This window comes from Carex rostrata, chromosome 19 (assembly GCF_964058835.1).
Source record: "Carex rostrata chromosome 19, lpCarRost1.2, whole genome shotgun sequence".
NCBI classification, from domain to species: Eukaryota; Viridiplantae; Streptophyta; class Magnoliopsida; order Poales; family Cyperaceae; genus Carex; species Carex rostrata.
This window is the reverse complement of record NC_135936.1, coordinates 9212483-9236721: the sequence shown is the minus strand read 5'-3', so window position 1 is coordinate 9236721 and position 24239 is coordinate 9212483. Positions and strand designations below refer to the sequence as shown.

General features: G+C 31.8%; 1 protein-coding gene and 1 long non-coding RNA gene across 2 annotated transcripts in view; one reads left to right on the top strand and one right to left on the bottom strand.

The window, feature by feature from the left end:
• Positions 1–1618: 1618 nt before the first annotated feature.
• Positions 1619–24239, bottom strand: part of LOC144571303 (uncharacterized) — a 79077-nt gene continuing 56456 nt past the window's right edge. Inside the window, exon 2 of the long non-coding RNA XR_013517467.1 lies at positions 1619–1916. This is a non-coding gene — a long non-coding RNA (uncharacterized LOC144571303). The remainder of the gene's footprint in view (positions 1917–24239) is intronic.
• Positions 18673–24063, top strand: LOC144571301 (protein DETOXIFICATION 16-like). The gene is made up of 8 exons (XM_078320539.1): positions 18673–18977; positions 21969–22513; positions 22836–22922; positions 23011–23067; positions 23176–23414; positions 23536–23654; positions 23733–23819; positions 23918–24063. The coding sequence occupies exons 1-8, from the start codon at positions 18735–18737 to the stop codon at positions 23978–23980; spliced, it is 1440 nt and encodes a 479-aa protein (XP_078176665.1). The 5' UTR covers positions 18673–18734; the 3' UTR covers positions 23981–24063.

The following is a 24239-nucleotide window of genomic DNA, read 5'->3' as shown; positions in this document are numbered from 1 at the left end:
TTCTCAAACAAATTGAGACGTCGAGTATTGGTAATACAACAATAAATATGAAAATTAGTTTTTCATAAAAATATTTAATTACTTGGTACAAAATATTAAATGAGTCTTAATTAAAATATGATTTTATTTTCAATAATATATTACTTTTACATCATTGTAATTAATAATACAAATCAATTGTATATATATAATAGTGGCAATGTAATTAATTATCTAAGCCAAATTTGACGTTTTATGACGACATTAGCAGTGTAATTAAGATTTAAGATGGATATGCTTAATGAGCCATTTAAAATTGCTTGTGCGTTGAATGTTGAACGAGTCTTCCGTTTAATATTCATTTGTAATTAAGGCAGTCAGAGACGCTGGAGCGTTGTTCAAGTCTTACATTTAGAAATATAATTAATGGCAATTTGACCAAATTAATATTCCTAGATCCATCAATAATCGAAAGCCACCGATCGATGAGCTGCAGGTTACAAATATTTCGGCCATTTTTATTAATATCCTTAAAAAAAAACTTAATTTTAAAAATAACCCTACATTGAATTTTTTTTTTTTTAAATGCCCCAACCGCCAGGCCCACGGGCGGTCCAAAACACAAGCGGACCGCCCATCCCATGAGCGGGTCACAGCACTAGCAAACTGCCCGTGGGACGGGCGGTTCACTGTTCACTATGTTTTTTTTTTAGAGATCTTAGTATTTTGATTTAAATAATTTTGTGAATTTTTTTTTCTTATTTAGAGTGTATGCCAAAAAATAAAATATTTGATATATTTACGAAGTGATGTCGTAAAACAAAGTTGGTTGATGTCTCGCAAAATAAGCAATCTTCAATGATAGGCAAAAAATTATGTGAATCCATTAGAAATTAAAAAAAAAATTGTTTTTAATAAAGAAATTATAAATATTAATATGACAATGAGAGAGTACAAATATCTTTATTTTTATGTCTTTATTATGTATTTATTATTAAATTTAAAACTTAAATATTAAAATGAAACCGTTAGATCTTATCAATTTTCTCTATGTTTGTATAAAATATTTTGATATTTCAACTTTGTTTTAATTAAATAAAAAATTTACAGAAATACACTGATATATTGTAACTTTTTTTTGATTGGATTTTGTTTACTATTTTTGTTAGATAGGTATAAAATCATTGTTATAAGATGGTTTTAGACCATTCAAGCAAGTGATTTAGTACCTATCTAAAAAAAAGTAAAAAAGTTTCAAATAATATAAAATTGGATCTCCAACCACATTTTCATATTGATATAATGTTGAGCGATTCAAATCAATTATTCAGACTTTGGAAATGGAAATAAATATGCGGAGTATGAGTAGAGTACAAAACCAACAATAGTGCTTTATGGATATAATATCAGAATAAATATGCTCTTTTCAAATTACTTTGTTTTCATCGGTTAAAAATGAACAAGGTCAACCGAAATTAAAGAATGCTTATAAATTCTGTGGCATCCAAAATTCAACATAAATGGATGTTCATGAGAGTATTTGAAAGATCTCTACAACCTCCCCCAGAAAAAAGAATAAAAAAATCCCCAGAAGAAATTTACCGAGTACGCAAGGATTCATAAAAATAACACTCTCATGTTTGTTAGGGTTCCTATGGTTGGATTCATAAAAATAACAAAATTTACCGAGTACGCAAGGATCACCAGAAGAAAAGAAACAAAAGCACTAGCTAGCTCAGTATGATCAATAGATGTAATTTCTACTATTGCGTTACCTTCTCTTCAGATTCTTCGGCTACATTTTCAGATTGTTCATCAACTGTTTCGCTCATTTCTACACTATCTTCTGATTCTTCGGCTACATTTTCGGCTTCATTTTCGGATTGTTTATCACCTCTTTTACTCATTTTTAGACGAATAGGCCTCTCCATAAGCTCCTGTATTGAGGCAAAATGCATTATCCACACAAAACACAAAGAAAATATCGCTAACTAAAATTGAAAATTATGCAAGCAGAACTAAGTACTCAAAATCTAAAAAGTATCTATCAATTAAAATTAATCTATTAATTAAGCTCCAAGCTACATAGGCATACAATTAACCCTCAATTGTGCAATTAATCGACATTACAACTTGCCCCTCAATAGTACAAGTAGGCAAAACTTTCTCTTATATATCATTTTGAACTTCAAACAAGGGTTGCAAAAAAACATTTATTGGTTAAGACGGTAAACAAATCCTATAATTATAATATTCTGAATTGTAAAAATACATGGCTAGTTCTAAAGCCACATATCAGGAAAAAAAAAATAACATTATGAAAGTAAAATAAATATTTGTAACTTAAAGACACATGTTAGTGAACAAAATTAAATATACTAAAACAATTTTTTTATGTGGGTGAGCACCTAGATCACAGACCAAAAACAGAGATTCTTGTTTAGAACATGGGGTTTCGAAAACAATAGAAGTCAGAAACATGCGGATCAGCCAGTACTATGGATTCATATCTATGTTTTCAAAGTTCAAACGATCAATCCGAACAGCTCAACATGATCTCTATATGAAAATGTAGCTGGAGACCGGATTTTACTTTGTGTATAATTTTTTTTTACTTTTGTAGATAGGTTGAACATCACTACTTTTGGATGTTCAAAATTTTTAAATTCGGTGATTTTTTATTTATTTTAAAAATAGTAGAAAAATACTAAACAATGTAAAATTCGATCTCCAAGTACACTTTCATATGAAGATCATGTTGAAAATTTCAAATCGACTGCTTGGACCTTTGAAAACAAAGATATGGATCCATAGTACGGATCGATGAGCGCCTTGCAAAGTACCAAAACCTCACTCCCGAAACAATGCTAAGCTTACATCCTAATTCTTGTTTGGGAGGGGCTAAAAAGGAAAAAATGGCAAGAAATTATATTACAAACTTATCTTGTTGCTAAAAAGGAATACCGGGCATCGTCGTATCGGAAGCATCAGAATTTCAAAAAAATGTCGTTTAGGGCCTCAAATATTCAGTTTAAGTTTTCGTTTGACGGTAGGCATTAAAAAACAGTGATTTTCAAACCTTCTTAATAAATAGTAAAAAAATTCAAAAAAAAATGTAAAATTTGGTTTCCAAGCACATTTTAATATAGATTAAATATCTAACTGTCACACCCCGGGACAGGGGGTCGCGCAGTTTCATTTTAAAATGCGGTTTTGTTCATGCAGATCTATATATATATATATATATTGATATATGTTTATGTGGGTGGGCCTCATTCTATTAGTCTGCGGGGGGTGGCAGGGGGGCGGCAGCCCCCTGCGAGCGTTGTCTGAGGTTACGAAGCACCGCTCAATAGAGCCCGGAGAATTTTATTTGGGAGAAGTCAAATGGTATGCAAATCCTTTAACCGACAGCCCAAATTAGTCAAATTTCACATAATTTTCATTGAAATTCAATCCCATTATCATATGATTTGATTTAAAACAAGTTTGGTTCAAAACCGATTTGATTTGACTAAGTTATACCCAAAATAGCATTTTTCAGAATCCCCATTGCGGCCCGCAATAGGGCTATTGCGGCCCGCAACACTCCCAAAATTTCCAGCCTCTGTAATTCGCCTCTGCCTCCATTCATTGCGGCCCGCAATAAATGTATTGCGGCCCGCAATGGCCTGGTTGGATTTTTAATCTGCGAAATTCCCTCTGTCTACTCTCATTGCGGCCCGCAATAAGGGTACTGATTTTCATTCCTTTGCCCATTTTCGTGAAATTTCACCCCGTTTTCAAACCCGATCAAATTCCCGTATAACTAAACAATTATTCCCCATTCACTAGCAATTTTAATGACATTTAAAATGCAATTTCAACATTTAAATCATAACAACCATTTAAAACATACCGTTAGGGTTTTAGAACATAATACGGTTCGATAACAACCTATTCATCAAAATAACCGACTACGGGTTCAACTACACATTCAAAATGGACATAAAAGGGTTTGGCATAACCTATTAGCTCGGCCTAAACTCACGCGTCGAGCCCGAGTCCCACTTCACTCGCGTTTACCTGCACATATCAGTTCAAAGGGAAAAATTCCCCGAGGGGAGGGGGTGAGAAAACCTGTCATCCGTTTTCTCAGTGCGGAATTTAAAGGGCTACTGGATTTGTGAGAAATCCATCACCAGAACTAAATACACTAGCAATAGAGCTTCTATTTAATTATTCACCAACAATAATAAATGCACATGTACCGGGAATAGATTCAAACGGATTTCAATTCACATCTCATCAACATCAATCAACGAATTTCCAGAAAGATTTGGTTTCACAGATATAATATATATACGTCTGGTTATGAGGTACAGATATCAACTATCGATCACCTCCGGCTTAACAGTTCTAATTTCTGGTTTCAAGTCATACAATTTCATCAATTCATCACTTAAAATATGCACGGGCATATTCCGCGAATATGCAACAGAATATAAATTTTCTCAAAAAGAATCACCGACACTTTCACTGAATCACTGAACCACTGAACCACTGAACCACAGTTCTACCTAAAATTACACTGCACTTCCCTTACCCAACCGGTACTGGGTTCACTAGGGCCATTCTCCAGATGCGCATAAGGGTCCTGGATGAAAGTCTAGTAGCTAGCTAGACTTTCCACTATGATACACTGTTCACTTCACACAATCAATCCAAGTCATACTGTGGTTCCACTCACTTATTCAAAACGACAGATCAACAATCGATAAACCGTACCAACATGAGAATCATAACAGTTATACAATTCAATTACACTAATATCACAATTAATGCAATGCGGCAACAAATGCTTTCAATCAGAGATTCAACATGCTATGCACAATTTATTTAAATCAAGCAATCAACATAAATATAATAATATGCACCGTTATTTAGTTCTCTGAATAAACCCCAAAACAGATCCCGTGAACCCCCGCACCTGGTTATGTAGGGCACGTAGAGGGTCCGCGATCTCGCGACTCGGTAAGCTCGTCAATCCCGCTAGCCGTGCTCGTTAGGATCTATCCATAGGTCAATTTATTAAATTCCGGCACTTTTACAATTTAAACCCTAATCAATTTTTGGGAAAATTCGTAATTTGGAAATTTGGTTGCACTTTGGAACACGGAATCAATCAATTTACACTTTAGAAACAACAAAGGCACGGAATAATCAATTTGGTACGATTCTACGGGTTTTCACCGAAACCCTAAAAACAAGGAATCACGAAATGAGAGAGAAATAGAAAGGGGAATTACCGATGGAACGGATGGATGTACGAGATTTGAGCTCCTCTTCCTAGATCTCGGTTTTCGGGCAAAATGGTCACCGGGGTGCCTCTCTCTCACTCTCTCTCTCCCTCGTTCTTTCTCTCTTGGCGGAAACAAAGGAAAGAAGAAAAAAAAAAAGATGGGGGCAGGAAAGGAAAGGAAGGAGGGGAAGAGGAGGGAATGACAAGGGGCCCCCACTTGTAAGTGGTATTTTTGCAAAATAAACCCTCCACTTGTTCGATATTGTTTAAATGAGTTATATAACCCCAATTGCTCCTCTCTCTTAACACAATTAATCGTATAATTATTTTTCACCATCCACGTCACTAATTTCGTATATACGTATATATATATTATTTGATTTAACCACTTATTATTTTAATTAAATCTGAATTTTAAAAGTTCACGGTGTTACACTAACGGTTTGGATCGACTATTTAGACTTCAAAACTAGAGATATGAGCGCGAATTAAAACGCTCCGTTTAATTCACGAAGTAGCGTAGCCTTACTCTACATGTATATATATGTATATTATACATATAATATATGTATATGTTTATATGTGTATATGTGTATATGTATGTGTGTATGTGTGTATGTGTGTATGTACATATGTGTATATGTATATGTACATGTGTATATATGTATATGTACATGTGTATATATGTATATGTACATGTGTATATATGTATATGTATATGTATATATGTAGATATGTATATATGTATATGTACATGTATGTATACATGTACATGTATATGTATATGTATATGTATATGTATATGTATATGTATATGTATATGTATATGTATATATGTAGATATGTAGATAGTGTATATGTATATGTATATATGTACATATGTATATATTATACATATATTATAAAAACCAGAATAAAGGTCAAATCCTTCATTAGTGTTATATTTAGACTTGTGATATAAAATAAAAAAAATAAAATCAAAGTTCACCAAAAAAATAAAAATAAAAATAATCAAAGTTATAAAGATTTACGACATCACTTCGTAAATATATCAAATATTTTATTTTTTGGCATACACTCTAAATAAGAAAACTTTTTTCACAAAATTATTTAAATCAAAATACTAAAATCTCTAAAAAAAAAAATAGTAAACAGTGAACCGCCCGTTCCACGGGCGGTCTACTAGTGCTGTGACCCGCCCGTGGGCCTGGCGGTTGGGACATTTTAAAAAAAAAAAAATTCAATGTAGAGTTATTTTTAAAATTAAGTTTTTTTTAAGGATATTAATAAAAATGGCCGCAAATATTTACATCATAGTTTGCAATATGATTTTCATGTCATATATATATATATCAACCGTAAATTGTGCACCGCTTCTCTTCTTTGACAATTTCAAATACCACAGCTGGTGTTTTGTTTTTTCAATGGGAATTTGGGGTCTTAATCGTCACACATCACATCACTCCTTTTCTATCTACTGTTATATATCGTTGCTAGCTATTTATATATACCCTTATTTTTCAGATAATTAATTTCATGTACATATAAAAAGTTTCATATTCTTCTTTTCCGTTGAAAGCCAACTCAAAGAAAATCCATAAAATATCTTCTTCCTATTAAGACTATTGGTCCTTACTTTTCACCACAAATCCACAAAATTACGTCTATTTGAAAAAAAAATAAAGAATAAAAATATCTAAATAAATAATAATGCATATATATTTACTACCTCGTAATTTACGTGCCATCACGTCTATTTCAACAATTCATGTTAAAGCCAGCTTACAGGGATGCAACTACGTACCACGTGGAGGTATTATTTTTGCTTACATTAATTAGAATATCAGCTCACGTTATTATTTGATTTATTTCCGAGGTTAAGAGAAATAATATTCTAGTAGAAGCATGCATGTCTTCTTTTATTTTAATTGTTCTATTGCTTCAACTTTGAATTTAGGGATCCTGAGTTGTTTGCCCTTCTGAAGAAATATTAAAATATACAAAAATCCCAAAACTTTTCCGTAAATCTCTCTCATGTTTTGCATATTTTGATTTGCTTCCGTAAGTTTTATTTATCTCTTATTTAGTGTAGGATTCACTTTTTTTTTGTTATAAAATTTTGCTTATCTTTCATTTGTATATTTTACTTGTGAATATATAGTAATACATATTCATTGTTCTCCAACGAAAAAATGAAGAATTATATACTGAACGAAATTTATAATATTTGCTCCGACATTATCTAATTTTATGCTTTTGTTGCTGATGGGACCCATCTGTCCGTTGTCCCCGTTGTGACATTTTCATACACATACCCACACAAAATTTGTCTTACTCGTATTCTATCTTTGAGGCGTGTTTGGATGTTACGGAATTACGGAATGGGAATGGGAATTCACTTTTGAAAAAGTGGGAACCCACGGGTACGGAATGCACTGGATTAATTATGGAAATATGAGAAAATGAGTGTTCATTTGTATCATGAGATTAATTGTGGAAAATCTTTATTTATTTTAAAATATGTATATTTACTTAATTGTTTTAGTTTAGTTTACTTATAAATGATTTTTTATTTAATTATTATTTTTGAATAGTATAGCATTATGTTCTGTATTGATTTTAATCAATTAAGTTAAAGTTAGTTTAATATAAAAAAGTAATTAAATATAATTTTTTTTAAATTATATTAATTAAATTAAATAAAATTGATTAAATAATAATATTAAAAAGATGAACCATTTCTAATAAAAAATATTACTAAAATGGTACAAATAAAATAAGAAAATATTTATAAATAAATTAAAATAAATTAAAAAAAATTAAAAAAAATAAGGAAACAACAATTAAAAACATTTACAAAAAATAAACATTTAAAAACATTTACAAAAAAATAAACACTTATAAACAAACAAACACTTAAAATATATAATTACAAAAATTAGAAAACAAACAAACAACTAAAATATGTAATTAAAAACATTTAAAAAAAAGAAACTTTTACAAACACTTACAAAAAAATAAACATTTAAATTATGTAATTACAAAAATTAGAAAACAAACAAACATTTACAAAAAATAAACTATTAATAACATTTACAAAAAAAATATTTATAAACAAACAAACATTTAAAAATATGTAATTACAAAAATTAGAGAACAAATAAATATGTAAAATATGTTAAAAAAAACAATTAAAAACATATCAAAAATTAAATGTTTATAAACAAACAAATATTTAAAATATGTAATTAAAAAAAATGCCGGTCCGGACTATTTAATTAGTCTCACAATTGAAATGAATTGGTCCCCTCTCGCCTTATATATACATGAAAATGGATAAAATAGTGTTAAAGTGGAAGAGAGATGACAGAGCCACGTGGGGGAGTTGGAGGCAGAAAAAGAATTAAAAAGAATGGGTGACGTGGGTCCCAGTAGAAGAGAGAGAGATTGGGCAAAAAAAATGTACTAGGAGTTCACGTTTTTTATTTTACAAAGAAAAGGGGAACGAGTGGGTGTTCCCTTCAGAATTTTTGGGAATAAAATGCGCTGCCGAACATCCAATTAGAAATTTCAATCCATCAAATTCAAACCCACGTAATTCTCAAATGGAATTGTTTAGCCCAATAGGTCCTAAATTTTAGTGGGGTGTTTCCTCCAGAATTTTTGGAAATAAAATGGGCTGCCGAACGCTCAATTAGAAATTTCAATCCATCAAGTTCAAACCCACGTAATTTCCAGATGGAATTGTGCAGCCGAACAGATCCTAAATTTTGACTTTACCAGTTAATATAATAAACAACAAAATAAATAACTAGTAATTATCAAATACATTAACCATTTATATGATTACCGATATTTACATTATAATATGTATAAACTATTCTAATCATAATAACACAAAAGAATATAGTAATATGTATAAATTAAAATATCATATTAATTTAACATTTATCAATTATATATATCTAACGAATACAAAATAACTTTTATCCATATTTGTATCTTATAATAAGTTAACGATTTTCCTTTTCTTTTTCATATTCATACTTGTTAAGTTAATTAGAAAAAAAAAAATTTACTTATACTCATCATATTGGATCGAATATGATACAGAAAAGATTTTGTTAACTCCCTTGCTTACTCCATTTGAAATATTTGTAAAATATTTGTAACGAGGATATAAATACATTGCACATACAGTCACATTGTTCAAGAGATTAGGAGTGGATGGTTTGATGTTCAATCAGAGCTGTCTAATCCGCATCAACAGTTGTACACATTTGAGTCTTGACTATACAAATTTTGAAATTATTGTGCGAACCTTAATATAAATCGGACGGTCATGATCAGTCATTAGATCCATGGACAGCCTCTGATTCTGAAGAGATTGCTGTCCATAGCAGAACATTAAATTTGAAGTATTTTGGTCAAGCGCATATATAATTTTACTGGCTCATATCATATCAAGGCTATGTTTTTTTTTTACTAAAGCCCTGATTGAAATTAAGTAATGGTATTGTCCAGTCTGATTACCATAATATCCGGCCCAAGATAGGTTCAGGTCTCTCTGTAATCTTTTACATTGGGTCGAGCCCAACTAAAATGCATCGTATCAGACCATCAGGTCTTATTTGCATTAAGAGTCAGTTTAAAACAAAGCCATGTACCTGAAGTCCCTATATACGGGGCAAACGCAGGATTTCTGCCGGGAGAGGCAGAAATCAGATTTAATTAGCTTATTGGATTAAAATTCATTAGCTAATATGGTACAATTCAACATAACAAAAAAAACATATCAATCAACATAATAAAAATTCTAAATTACTTGAAAATGGGAGGGTGCGTTTCAATTTCCAAAGAGAGAGAGAGACAGAGCTGCGGTCTTTTTTCTTCATCAAATAATTGTTTTGTTTGTTTACTTTGGGCTCAGTGCCAAAAAGTTTGGTAATTGATTTGATGGATTTAAGTTTGTTGGGCTCCAGAGTTTAGATGTTGGGCTCACCCGAAATTACCTTGGGCTACAGACAATTTATATTGGACTCAAGAGAGGCAATTTAAATTCCAGAGAGGGACAGAACTATAATAAGCAGATTTTTAGCACTGTTTTTGAAAATTCAGGGGCGGGGGTCCCCTCCTGCCTATATATTTGATATGTAAACCCATTTTCCTATGTTTCTATTATGCCTTTCTTGGCTAAATAGTCAGCCAAAATATTTTGACTTGCAGACACGTGGCAATACTTAAAAGAGGAGGGATCCAATTACACATTTTTTTGTGACACCGAATTACACTCTCAATTTTTAAAGTTTAAATAGTAGATTCAAACCGATCAACATAATGGATATATTAAAATATGCTTGCATATCAAATTTTATATTTTTTTTACTATTTATTAAGTATTTAACAAAATTGCTATAATTAGACCATTTGAATTTTTGTACTCATCTTAATAAATAGTAAAAAAATTCAAAAAAATATAAAATTTGATTTGCAAGCACATTTTAACATATTCATTATGCTGAACGGTTTGGATCGACTGTTTGGACTTTGAAAATATAGAGTATAAGCATCTACCAAATTCTATAAAAAAAAATATTAGAGTGTTATTCGGTGTCACTAAAAAATAGTGTAATTGAATCCCTCCTCTATATACATATGAAAGATGTTGTATTTTATCACTAGACTAAATATTTATTTATTTTTTCCTCCGTTTTAGTTAATTTCACAATATTGCATAATTTGCAATAAAAATAGTAAAAGAGTCGAAACCATGCACATTTCCTGTTTTGTAAATTGTTATAAAATTTACTGTTTAACAAAATGATAAATTATGCCGGCTACAGAGTTCGAATATCGAAACCATGAACATTTTGTTTGTAATCATGTTGTACTAAAAGCTTGTTTCCGTTGAATAAAGCATGTGGTCATTTTATCACTTATTTCAAAAGAAATTCTTCCGATGGTAATTTTGAATATAAGCGTCCAATCATTGCGACGCATGCATTTCGGATATAATTTTAATCCAATCAGAATTTTCTAGTATTAAATAAATTAAACTTTTGAATAAAATAACATCATTTTCAAAATTACCAGGTACAGGAAAAAAATTCAGCTGAACTGTATCACCTCACCTCCGTGCATTTAATTGATTTCAGATAAATTGGAATTAGCTGAAACTTACAAATCGCAACTTTTTTTTTATTTTTAGAAAATAAAAGATTGATTTGTTGGGAAATAAATGATTATTATTTTTGGAAAAATATTTTTTTTCTTCCGTCTGTTATCCCCGTTAGTCCCCCATTAACGAATTCTAACTGTTTACGGAACTTTTATAACTATTAAATCATTACAAGTGTCCAGTACACTATCTTTCTCTCTATCTTTCCATTTCAAAGTTTTAGAAAAGCATAATTCTCAACCTTTTAACACTCATACTACCACCTCTCCCCTCCTCTCCTCTCCTCTCCAATGATGTCTCTAATTCGATCTCACCACCTCTTTCTTCCCACCTTTACCTTTTCAAATCGCAATAACATAACTCTATTACTCCAATTCTCTTCTTCACTAACTCTATCCAACTCCAATTGCACAACCAGATCAAAACCAGGTTTTTCTTCTTCGAGCAATAGAAGTTGGAGTTGTGACTCATGCGGTGAAAGAGAGGGAAGAAAGAAATGAAGATAGCTCAGAGTTCGTTTGGTGTGCTGGAGGAGCGAGATCTGTGCTTGATTACATACAACAAGAGAAAGAGAGGGTGCACTGGGGGAGCAAAGGGAGAGAGATGTGGGGTTGAGTTTAAGAGTTTCGGGGTTAATGGGTTTTGGGTTAACGGCATAGGCGTATTAGAAAGAATGGAACTAATATCTTTGTTCTTGAGATTTTGGTTGAATGTATTTTAACGGTTGAGACTTTTCAAAGAAACAAAATCAAAATAAGATAAAAAATAAAGAGATAATTTAGATTAAATTAGTTTGACTGGATTTACATTCCAAAAGCTACTAGCTACGAAATTCTCGAAGGTTCATCATTTTTAATTTTAAACTTATTTATAGTTTTATTAACTTTAATCAACAAATATTTTATTAACAATTATATATTTATAAAACTACTTATTTCTAATATGTAACAAATTAAAATTTTTAAGTATGAAAATATTATCTATAAAACTTAATTTTTATAAATTTGTAATTTGTAATTTGGTTTAATAATAATCTTATATAAATCAAATTTATCTTTTAGCTAGTCAAATATTAATTTCTTATTTAATTAACTAAAAATAATAATAAGTTGTAAATTTCAATTGTTAGTTTAATGAATTGATTTAAATTTCAAGACTATAACAATTATGAATACTTTTCTTAGTAACTATACACCAGCATATTAATTGATTTAAGTTACTTTACAATAACAATCAAGCACCAAACAGAGTAATACAATAAAGCACAAAAAGAGTAATTTGTAATTTTTTTTATTAAATTAAGATATTTTACAACGTAATAATTCATACTTCAGTTATAAGTATGAATACTTACAATACTTGATATTAATATTTTCAAGTGTCATCTAGTGCCACAAGGAAAAAAAAAAAGATAGAGAATATGTTAGATACAACAGCTTGATACACGAACTATTCACACTTGCATGAAGATGTATGAATACTTGCAATACTTGATATTAATACTTTAAGATATCATCTAGTGTCATATGAAAAAAAATTGATATAATTTGTTAGATACAAACATTTGATACATTAATTATTCACACTTACATGACGATGTATGAATACTTGCAATATTTTATATTAATACTTTCAGATATCATCCAGTGCCACATGGGAAAAGAATTCATAGAATTTGTTAGATACATATACTTGATACATGAACTATTCACACTTGCATGACGATGTATGAATACTTGTAATTAGACAACAAATTAGAAAAAATACTTAGTATCAGATGGGGTTTTTTTTGAAATACTTAGTATCTTAGGTATAAATACTTGATATATTATATATTAACACTTGCATGCATAGGTATCCATATTTGCACCCGTCAGTTGTAAAATCTATCAAATATTAGACGGTTTCTGAAGTGATTAATGATGTCTAGTTAATGAGAGGTCACCACAGGTAATTATTGACTAGGGGATGAATGAGGAAAATTAAGTGGGGGATAGTTAGTCAATCCCATTATTTTTTATTCCAAAAGTGGTAATGACTGAATTAAAGTTTCGGTCCAAGTACAGGATGATCAATGCCACTCCCTCATTTTTTTACAACACAGATTTAGAACAAGGGAAATCTTATATAGTCGGGGTGATTGAAAATTTGTTCGGCTCCCTCCACTATTGTATTTCAAAAATTTCTAAATCTCACTTTGACACCTTGTTTGGATGGAGAGTAGAGAAAGGAATGGGAGATAAAGAATAGAAGGGAATGAAATGGAATAGAAATGAATATTAACATATTTAACTTCTCTGTGTTTGAATGATTAATGAGATAAAATAAATTTAACTTTCATTTTCATTTTATTTCTTGTTTAGTTGAGTAAAATTTAGGAGGTTAATGAGAAATTAGGTGACTGTTGTAAGTTTGAGAAAAAAATATTGTATGAGAATTATATATGTAAGGTATATGATTTAGCATTTGTATTATTTTTTCTAAAAATATTTATAACAAAAAAAATTTCTATCTATTACACTAATTTAAAAGAGAAACCGATTTTATTAATTATAATGATATAAAGTTAAACTTTTCACCTCATGTACATTTCAGCTCCGATATAATTAATGTCAACCAAACACGATTCAAGGGAACCATCCCTACGTGTACTCTCCATCCAAACAAGGTGTGAAAGGACCGAAGAAAAATATTCGGTGAATAAGGAAGAGAGTGATTATTTACTTGGGTCAAGAGACGTATACTTTTTTTTGTGTGACATGTTATTTGGCAATAAAAGAACGTAACCAAGGAATTAAGAAACAGCACCTGCAGTTTACAAAACTTTATTTTGTTTGTTTCTGAATTCCATGTGATGAACTGATGATTTTAGAAAAAAGACAAGATGTCATGAAACTGATTGTGAATTTGTGATCGGGTTCAATTTTTGTTAGGAACTTATTCGTGGCTTGCAAGCTTTGAAAAATCTTGGTCCTTTTTGACTTTTAGCGCTCTTATCAATAATTCAATATGGTGCGGTGTGACGCTGTCGCCGTAGATCATTTGTCCACCTCCAATTGCGCACACTGAATCATTCACTATTTTTTTTCTTCGGCGGATTGAAATATTGAATCATTGAGCCTATGGTAATACGTTCCAAATTTTTATTTATAGAAAATAAAAATAATAATATGGTAGAATTTTAAAAATAAAAGACAAAATCATGAACTAAATTATACAGCAACCATTGTCAAATAATTTTTTTTTTAAGGTGGAGCATTAAATTAGACAAAAACTTGAAATTTTTTTTCTAAAAGTGAGACTTCAAATTAGACAACAAATTAGAAAAAATATATATATATATATATTAAGTAGGATGCTATATCTCCACCCCACCCATGTGATTTTTTATTTTATTGTTGTCGCTATCTTCAGAAGAGCAATGGTATGCTTCTTTTTTATGCCTTATCATTTCCTTCTCCTTTAGAAACTTTTGTGTCTAATTTGGCATCCTACATTTAGAAAAAAAAAAAAAAATTCAGATTTTTGTTCTCATTTAGAGTCCTACGTCTTTTTTTTTTTTTCCTCTTTTTTATCAGATGTTGCGGTATGATTTGGCATCCCTACGGAACTCCAAACTGTGATCTTGCAGTCCTATTTCTAAAATTTCACTCTATTATTTCTCATTTTTTATTTATTTTTTTGTATTTCCTATGAATAAAAATTTCAGATAATACGCATATAATATTAAGGATGGATCTGGCCTATGAATGTATTATTTTTACTTCTAAGGTTCAGATAGTCAACTCAAACTGTAAAATATAATATTTGTATCAAAATATATTTATAAACAAAATTTTATATTTATTAGAATTTGTTTACTATTTATTTTTAAATAGCAAGAAATTGCTGTAAAATAGAAATATGAAGCCATAGCGCAAACCTTGTGTAATATAAATATGGTGTACCATAGTCTAACTAAAAAAGAATTGACTTATTTTTTAATATAAAAAGATAAAAAAAATGGTAGATGGTACAAACTTTACCGTCCAACCCACAGAAAAAAAAGCGCAGCCAAAAAATGAAAAACCCTGAACGGATTAGAGTACTAATGTAATTTAATATGTTATTGAAGTTCTGTGAGCAGCGACTCAATAGACTTCAGTATGTGTTTGGGCATATATATTCATGGGAAATTTTTTAGTGTACCCATACAATCTTTTAAAATAGTAAATTTCTCCATCAAAGCATCATAATATTCAAAATCTCCAGAAAGATTTGACATTATTTCTTCTATCCCCTTTTAATTATGTAACCTATCATTTAATTATTTAAAAAATTAAATTGATCAATATATCTTTCAATTTTAAATGGAGGGTTCCTTTGTTTCTAATGATCTTCTTCCAGTTCCACCCCTCCTCATGAGTCATGAGTCATGACTATATATAGGATTCCAGTGCAAATCATATATATATTCAATGGCTACATTCACTGACGGATCCACATAGGCCCAGGGGTAAGCACTTGCCTACCCCTGGATTTGAAATTTTTTTAAAGTTCAATACGTTTTTACTCTTGTGCCTAACCCTGGCTCAGATACAGTGCCTAACCCTGGTCCAGATAAAATTATAACAAGGCCCGCTCCGCTTGATTGAATTAAAAGATAAATAACAGGCTTCGATCTGACTGCTCCGCTGTCTAATTCCGATTAAATAAAATACTACTTTGAATCTTTGATTGATTCGCTGGCCCAATAAATAAAATAATGCTCCGCTGCTTTGAGGCTTTGATTGACTCACTTGCAACAAAATAAAAAAAAAGTCACTTAATTCTCATTGGCTGCTAGGAGAGGTGAGCAAATTAAAAAAAAAAAAAAAAAACAAAGACCCTTGCGTCTCTCGAGCCAGAGCAAACGAAAAAAAAAGACCATTGAGAAAAAAAGAAAGAAAGTTAATTGGGCAACAGTATACCAGTTTTCTGTTTGCCACTATTTTACTGCAACATAAAAGAGATTAAACTGGTAAAATAAAAACTGCTTAGAAATTAATCTCTATTTTGTTTAGCCTAAGGTGATTTAAAATTGGATTGGATTGATTAAAGCATCTACTCAGTTCTGAAGAAGCGCTCATCCAGCGATCTTCCATTTCTATCTCTTGCGAGAAGAAATCAGTTAGCATACCCGATTAGTTAATGGGTTTGAACCCGATTAAATAATTTGAATCCGATTAGTGCCCTACCCTGACAGAAAACCTGAATCCGCCCCTGGGTACATTACATGATCCATACAGAGATCATTATCAAATGTTACACTTACACTGCTCTCACACCGCCCATTTGTCCAAATCAGTCTAATCCCTTTAGTTATCTTATTGAGTTCGCGGAACATATGCACTTTCCAAGGATTGGATATTTGGATCTCGTACAGTGTTGTGCTCTAGTGACTTGGCAGCCATTGGAATAACCGCCACATGGATTCATTAAACAGCTGAATTCTCTTATGTGCAATTTGTTTAAGCTAATTTGTTAGGTCACTACAACATTGTACCTCAGGGAAAAAAAAAATATATTTAATTCACATTCATTTTGGGAATCTCGGTTCATTCAAATTATTTTTTGTAATATAACTAGTAGATGATGCCCAATTAAATTTTATTAAATGAGACAAATTTCAAGTATAGAGGTGGCTTTTGTTTAGAAGGAATATAAGGAGACAATTTTCATACAGAGATCTATTGAATCACTGCCTCACTGGACACATAATTCTAATAATTAATATATTAAATCACTGTGGCACTATGGACGCTATGGAAATAAATCTGCTGCGATTTTTTGGAATCGCAGCACTCTGCTTTTCTAAATCAAACAATCTATTTGTTTTGAGATTTGTGCTTAAAACTAATTGATTTTGAGATCCGTGTTTTCCAAAAAATGGATGGTTTGATTTGGAAAAGTTGGGTCTCTGCGATTCCAAAGAATCGCAGCAGATTTATTTCTGGACGCTATACTCGTCACTAGCTCGGTTCGGAATTAACGAGTTCAAGCTGGGGCCTAACTTGCTTGCCAGCTAGCTCGGCTAGGCATTAATTTGTGAATTTGTATGAATTTGTGTGTATTTTATACTGTCTAGCTCGGTTCAGTTCGATCCAAAACATTTGTATAATTTATTTTTATCTTAAAATAAGATCCAGCCAGACCCAGCGAGCCAGCTCGTCAGCTCGTGAGCTAGTTCGGACTAGCTTGTCATGAGTTCAACCTGAGGTTTTAGCTCGGATGCCTTAGGTCCAGCTCGCTCGGCTGTAACTCAGTTCAGAATTAACAAGTTGAGCTAGGGCCTAGCTCGGACCTAGCCAGCTCGTTGACACTAGGGCTGGCAAAAAAGCTCATGGCTCGTGGCCCGCTTAGTATCCGCCTGTGACTCGATCGGTAACAACTCATTCGTTAGTGAATCGAGTTAAAATTAGCTCGCTCGCCACAGACTCGAGCCATAATTAATGAGTTTGAGTTTGGCCTGGCTCGGTACGAGCCAGCTCGGTCATTAACGAGTTATTTAATATACGTAGTTTAATAGTTTCATTGTATCCGTTCACTTCAAACTGGGGATATTATAGTCTATAGATGTTATAGCCAGTGTTATGGTAATTGCACTTTGGATTGTGCTTAAGTTGATTAGTATTTGGTAATTTTGTATGTAATATGTGTGAATTAATTATATGCAACTAAGTTAATTTGTATGAATTTGTTTGATTTGATATGCATGAATTTACTATGTAAATATGTTTGTATGAATCTAGAATTTTGATATTTTTGTATGTATAAATTTAGCTATAAACTTAATTTATAGTAGCTGATTTGCTTAATTGCAGTTTAATTAAGAGTATTTCTCAATAATTAGTCATATACATATTATTTTGTTTTAGCCATAATTTATAAAATGTGTTATGAAAATTTAAGATATAGCACAAAAGAAAATATACAAATTTATGAATCTATCAAGCTGGTAACGAGCCAGCTCGACTCGCTCAGACAAGTCACGAGTCAGTCTTGAGTAACAATTTTAGCTCGGAGCCTAAAATTTAAACTCACTTGCTCAGCTTAATCTGATTACGAGTGAGACCTAACTCACTCTTTAGCAGCTCGTTGCTACCCCTAGTTATCATATACACCACTTATCTTTTCTTTTTATTCTGAGCCGTATAGAAACAACACCTATATATATAGCCGCCACAAATAGCCAAAAACGAAAAGCCAAAATTTGAATCACCCCGCCATTGTAGAGAAATAAAGAGGAGATAGGAAGGAGCAAAAAAAAAAAAAAAAATGGGGACGCAAACCCTGGAAACACCTCTAATCACAGAGGCTTGTAAAAGCCATAGAAGAGAAGAGGTCAAAAGCGAGGTGAAGAAGCAACTATGGCTAGCTGGACCAATGATCGCAGGGAGTTTATTGCAAAATGTAATACAAATGATATCTATCATGTTTGTCGGACACCTCGGCGAATTGTCTCTGTCTGGTGCTTCTTTGGCTTCTTCCTTTGCTAGTGTCACTGGTTACAGCGTCGTGGTAAATTTGCAATTTCATTCTCTCCCTTTTATATTACCTTTTTAATTTCTTTGACATGTTATAATTGAGTGACGCTCTGGAACCTGGTGTACTGTTGTAAGATTTTACTATTACATCTATCCTACAAACAAAGTCTTGAATATCTCACAGTTCAATTCAATTCAGCTCAACTAAGTTCAACGATTACATAGTAAGTTGCATAAACACTTACCGCTTAGAAGACCTTTGATCAATGGTAATGATCCTTTCCATTTTTAAGAGGAAATTTGTATAGATGTATAGACTACAGAGTTAGTAGTTTTCAATGTTGCGTCAAATATGATAAGCTTCAATTCTACCAATAAAATTGAATACGTGGTATAAATAGTTGCACTTTCATATTTACTATGCAGTGAGCTTTCTTTTCTTTTTTTCATAATTGACAATGGTAACTATAATATATATATATTTTTTTTCATATGGCCACATAATAATGTGTGTAGCACTTAATGCACACATCGTGGAAATGCATGGACCAATTTCATAATTGTATCCCAACAATTAGCATGTCACAAAACTTAAATATATATGATAAAAAAGAAAATGAAACAGAGAGAAATTATCAATGGAGAGCCCAACACTAGCAACACCTCTTACCACAATTGAACCATGTGTGAGAGGAGGATAGAGAAAAGAAGTATGGACAGAGGTGAAGAAACAAGGAGAGTTAGCAATACCAATTATTATGGGGTTTTAATTTCAAAATTGCATTCGGGTTTTTTCAATTATGTTTGCTGGTCGCCTTGGGGAAGTAGCTTTGTCTGGTGCTTCCATGGCTACTTTCCTTTGCAATTATCATGGAATAAAGCTTAATGGTAAGTAAATTTCATCTAAATTTGGATTTAGATAGCTAATGTAATAGTTATTTTAGGAAAACATCATATATTGTTCCAAACCTACCTTGAGATTTATGAATACAAGTTGTGACCACCTTCTCAAATGTCGGTAAGCATTTTCAATGGAGAAATCAGTAAATTCTGCATATTCTGTTAATTGTATTTTACCATAAGAGGATATTTATTTTTGAAGGGCATAGAACAAAGTATCCTTTTAATTTTGCCAACATGGGACTTGAGAATCTTAAACAATCTCTGTCTTAGTTTACTGACTTATGAGTTTAAATTCATAATTACTTCTCATGGAAGACTAATTTACATACCTAATCTCAATAATTAATATGACACTGGCATACCAGATACTTTGCCTTTATCACAATCATTATAATATGGATTTGGCTACGGTGTTATGGGTTGCATAGAGGGCTATGATGCTACGGCCCAATATTCGAGTTTTCAAAATCCTAACGGTTGATTCAAACATTTATCTTGTTCTCCATATTAATATGTGTTTGAATATCAAATTTTACATTTTTTAGAAATTTTTTACTATTTTTTTAGATTTATTAAAAATCGTTGTTTTTTAGACAAATCTAGACCATAAAAAACAACGATATTCAATAAATTTAAAAAAATAGTAAAATTTGGTCTCCAAACACATTAATATGGAGAGCAAGATGAACTAGATTTGTTTTATCTCCAATTAGTAGAGAATTACACATGCTTTTGCCTAGAACTGCCTTGCGGGGTCCGCGATGTAAATTTCTGTTGTTCCTCAACAGAGTCGGAGCCAGCATGGCTGGAAATATCTAGTTAAGATTTCTTTTTCTACAATTGTAAATTTTCAAAATAAAAAGATTGGAAATGTAGTTGTAACAAAAGTAATTGTGAACTATGCCCAAGCTCCACCCAAAAAGTTAAGGTGTATGCTTATATTATCAATAAATAAATATTTTATACAATAACATATAGTGGTAAAAATTATGTTTTTATCTTGTTTTTTATTTTATTTTGTTTTTTTGCCTCACACTGTGGATTTTTCTGGCTCCACTTGTGTGTCTTAACTACAAAGTTGTACTACAAAATTAAGTCCTTTTGACTGGATTTCTTAGGCCCATTTATTGATATGTTCATTTCAGTGGGCCCACTTATTAATATGTTCATTTCCCAATTAATTTCTTGTCAATCTAAACATTACATAAAAGATGTCACTATCTTCCTTTTCCTATATCAATTCCTCCTATGAAACTCATATGTGGTTAGTTGAATATTGTATTTATTTATACAGAGAAAATACAAGATAGCCATGCCTAAAAAGAGTGAAGGTCTTGTGTTTTATCTAATTTATCACCTTAAAAAATGCAACTGGTATCTGTGGCATAGAGGAGCCTCAAAAATACTTACAAACTCTGGGGGCAACAAATACTAATTTATCAGTCCCATATCACTGATAAGCATCTGCTGTTACTCAATGACTTGTCATCCAAAAGGGACCCTTAGATGACCATGAGGCTTAGATGAGAAGATGACCTAGCTGTACGTCGACTGCAATCTAATTAAGGGCTTGATAAAACATGAAAAGGGGAATAGATAACTGTGTCAACTTCTGATCTCGACTTGTTAATTTCTTACTCTATAAACTTAAGTAAATTCAGAAGGTTCATATATAATATATATTAATTGTCAAAATTAAACTCGTGAAAATAAATAAATTATTCCCAGGACAAAAGAAATCTCAGGTTGATACAATAATAGTATTGTGTGGCTCATGTATGCAGGTGGTACCAAATCAAAATAAATATTATACCAAGATTGAAGAAAAATATTATTGAATTTGAACCTTTCTCTTGCTATGTCAATAAGTTGATAAAAAGAATGAATACAAAATGACAATAGTACAGTAGCAGTAATAGTCATACGGTAATGTTGTCTGAATAGCAACTCGGATAACATATATCTCTTTATTTAAAAAAAAAAAAATAGCTAAAATAGCTAGCTGTTTCATTAAACATGGAACTTATATAGCATAAATAGTGCATATATGTTTTATAAAGAACAATGATTTCTCTTTTTAAATATAATAGCAGAAAATCTTCTTACATTTCTTAATTTGTAGATGGGAAGTGCCAGTGCATTGGATACACTCTGTGGCCAAGCATATGGTGCGAAAGAGTACTCCCTTCTTGGAATTTACAAGCAAAGAGCCATGCTTATTCTTACACTTTTAGGCATTCCACTCGCCACCATCTGGTATTATACAAATGAGATTCTTTTACTTTTTGGTCAAGATGCCGACATAGCATGGGAGGCTGGTATTTATGCGAAATGGATGATACCGTCATTGTTTGCTTATGGACTCCTTCAGTGCCAGGTGAGGTTTCTACAGTCACAAAACATTGTCTTCCCGGTTATGCTTAGTTCAGGTTTCACAGCCTTGTTGCATATTTTCGTGTGCTGGCTGCTGGTGTATGGGTTGGGGATGGGAAGCAAAGGAGCCGCTCTTGGTAGTGGGATATCGAGTTGGATAAATGTGGCCATTTTGGCTATTTATGTTAGACTTTCACCAAATTGCAAGAAGACTTGGGTCGGCTTTTCCAAAGAGGCATTTCGCGATCTGACAGAGTTTTTTAAGCTTGCAGTTCCTTCGGCTTTGATGGTTTGGTAAGAAAAATTATTATCATTAGAACAGAAGATTTAATTTTGCCGGAAAAATGGAATTATCAGATGAAATCTGAATAAGCTTCGCCTAACAAATGTGCAAATGAGGTTCGATTAAGCCTCAATTTGACTTAATTTAGTAAGTTAATTAGGCTTTGTTGAACACCTTAGTTTTCTCTAATGAACTGAACAAGCAAAGAAAATTTAGTGTTATTGCCAACAAAATTATAGTTGAAAAAGTGAAGAAAATTTAGTACTAGTCAAGAAGTTGTGTTTCAATACATCTTTACATAGATCTAATTCAAATGTGGATTAATATATACAGCTTGGAATGGTGGTCGTTTGAATTTGTTGTGCTACTCTCTGGCCTTCTTCCAAATCCACAACTCGAAACTTCTGTTCTTTCCGTAATGTGAGCAAATTTCGTTTTGAAATTGTACCAATATAACTATTTAATGTATAATTTTTCTTATTTTAATTCGTATGGTTATCTTTTCCAGTCTAAACACATATTCATTGGTGTTCATGATCCCCTTTGGTCTTGGTGCTGCCATAAGGTTAGTTTAACTTTTTAACTGTATTGAGAAATTCACAATTACGATGTTGGTAAATTTTACACCTTTTAAGTAATATGGACTGATCCTTTCTTTTTTGGGTTGTCAAAGTACACGTGTATCAAATGAGCTTGGTGCGGGTCGACCTGAAACTGCGAAATTAGCAATGCGAGTCGTGTTATACTTGGACGTCGCAGGAGGATTGATAGTAGGATCTATTTTAATCCTGATAAGAAATGTATGGGGTTATGCATATAGTAATGAAGAAGAGGTGGTAAAATATGTGGCCATCATGTTGCCCGTTATTGCAATCGCAAATATGTTTGATGGCATTCAGAGTGTTCTTTCAGGTTAAATCAAGTTATCCTTCAAATATCAGTTTCTTTATCCTTACATCAACACTTTGTTGTTTTAACTTCTTATATTGATCAAAATTTCAAAAGTATATTGATTTTTTTAATTTTATTTTAGGGGTTTTAAGAGGGTGCGGATGGCAAAAGATTGGTGCATTTGTAAATCTGGGTGCATTTTATGCAGTCGGTATTCCTTCAGCTATTGTCCTAGCTTTTGTATTCCATATTAATGGACAGGTAATTTCCAAATATTTCTCCTTGTAAATTTAAGTATTATTCTTGTGAAAAATTGTGTAATTTAGCTTTGGATGTCAGGGGCTTTGGATGGGACTTATATTTGGCTTATTTGTCCAAGTGGTGTTGTTTGTTATCATCACATCTTACACTGATTGGGAGAAAGCGGTAAATATTGTTTATCTGTACAAATTTCTGCATTTTGATTGAATAGCATTAGTTTAATGACTCTGTTAATTTGTGAGATATATTTCATGTATTAACAGGCAAGAAAGGCAAAAGAGAGGGTTTACAGCTCCTCTCTTCCCACCAACTTGGTTGTGACATGAGAACCCTCAGATGGAAGTATCACCAGAAAGACTACTAAGCTGGAAATTAGAATAGAAGACCACATCTAAAATGATGCAGTTAAGGAGGCTAATGATTGTCTCTGTTGGTTCTAGACATGTTGAGAGCGTAGCTGCATAGGTTGAGGATAATAGTTCTCAATTTTTTTGTTTCTAGGAATACTGTTTTGTTGAAACTTTTATAACATCATCGGGAATAAGTAACTAATAAAATCAGCAATAAAAGTTATTCTTATGCAAA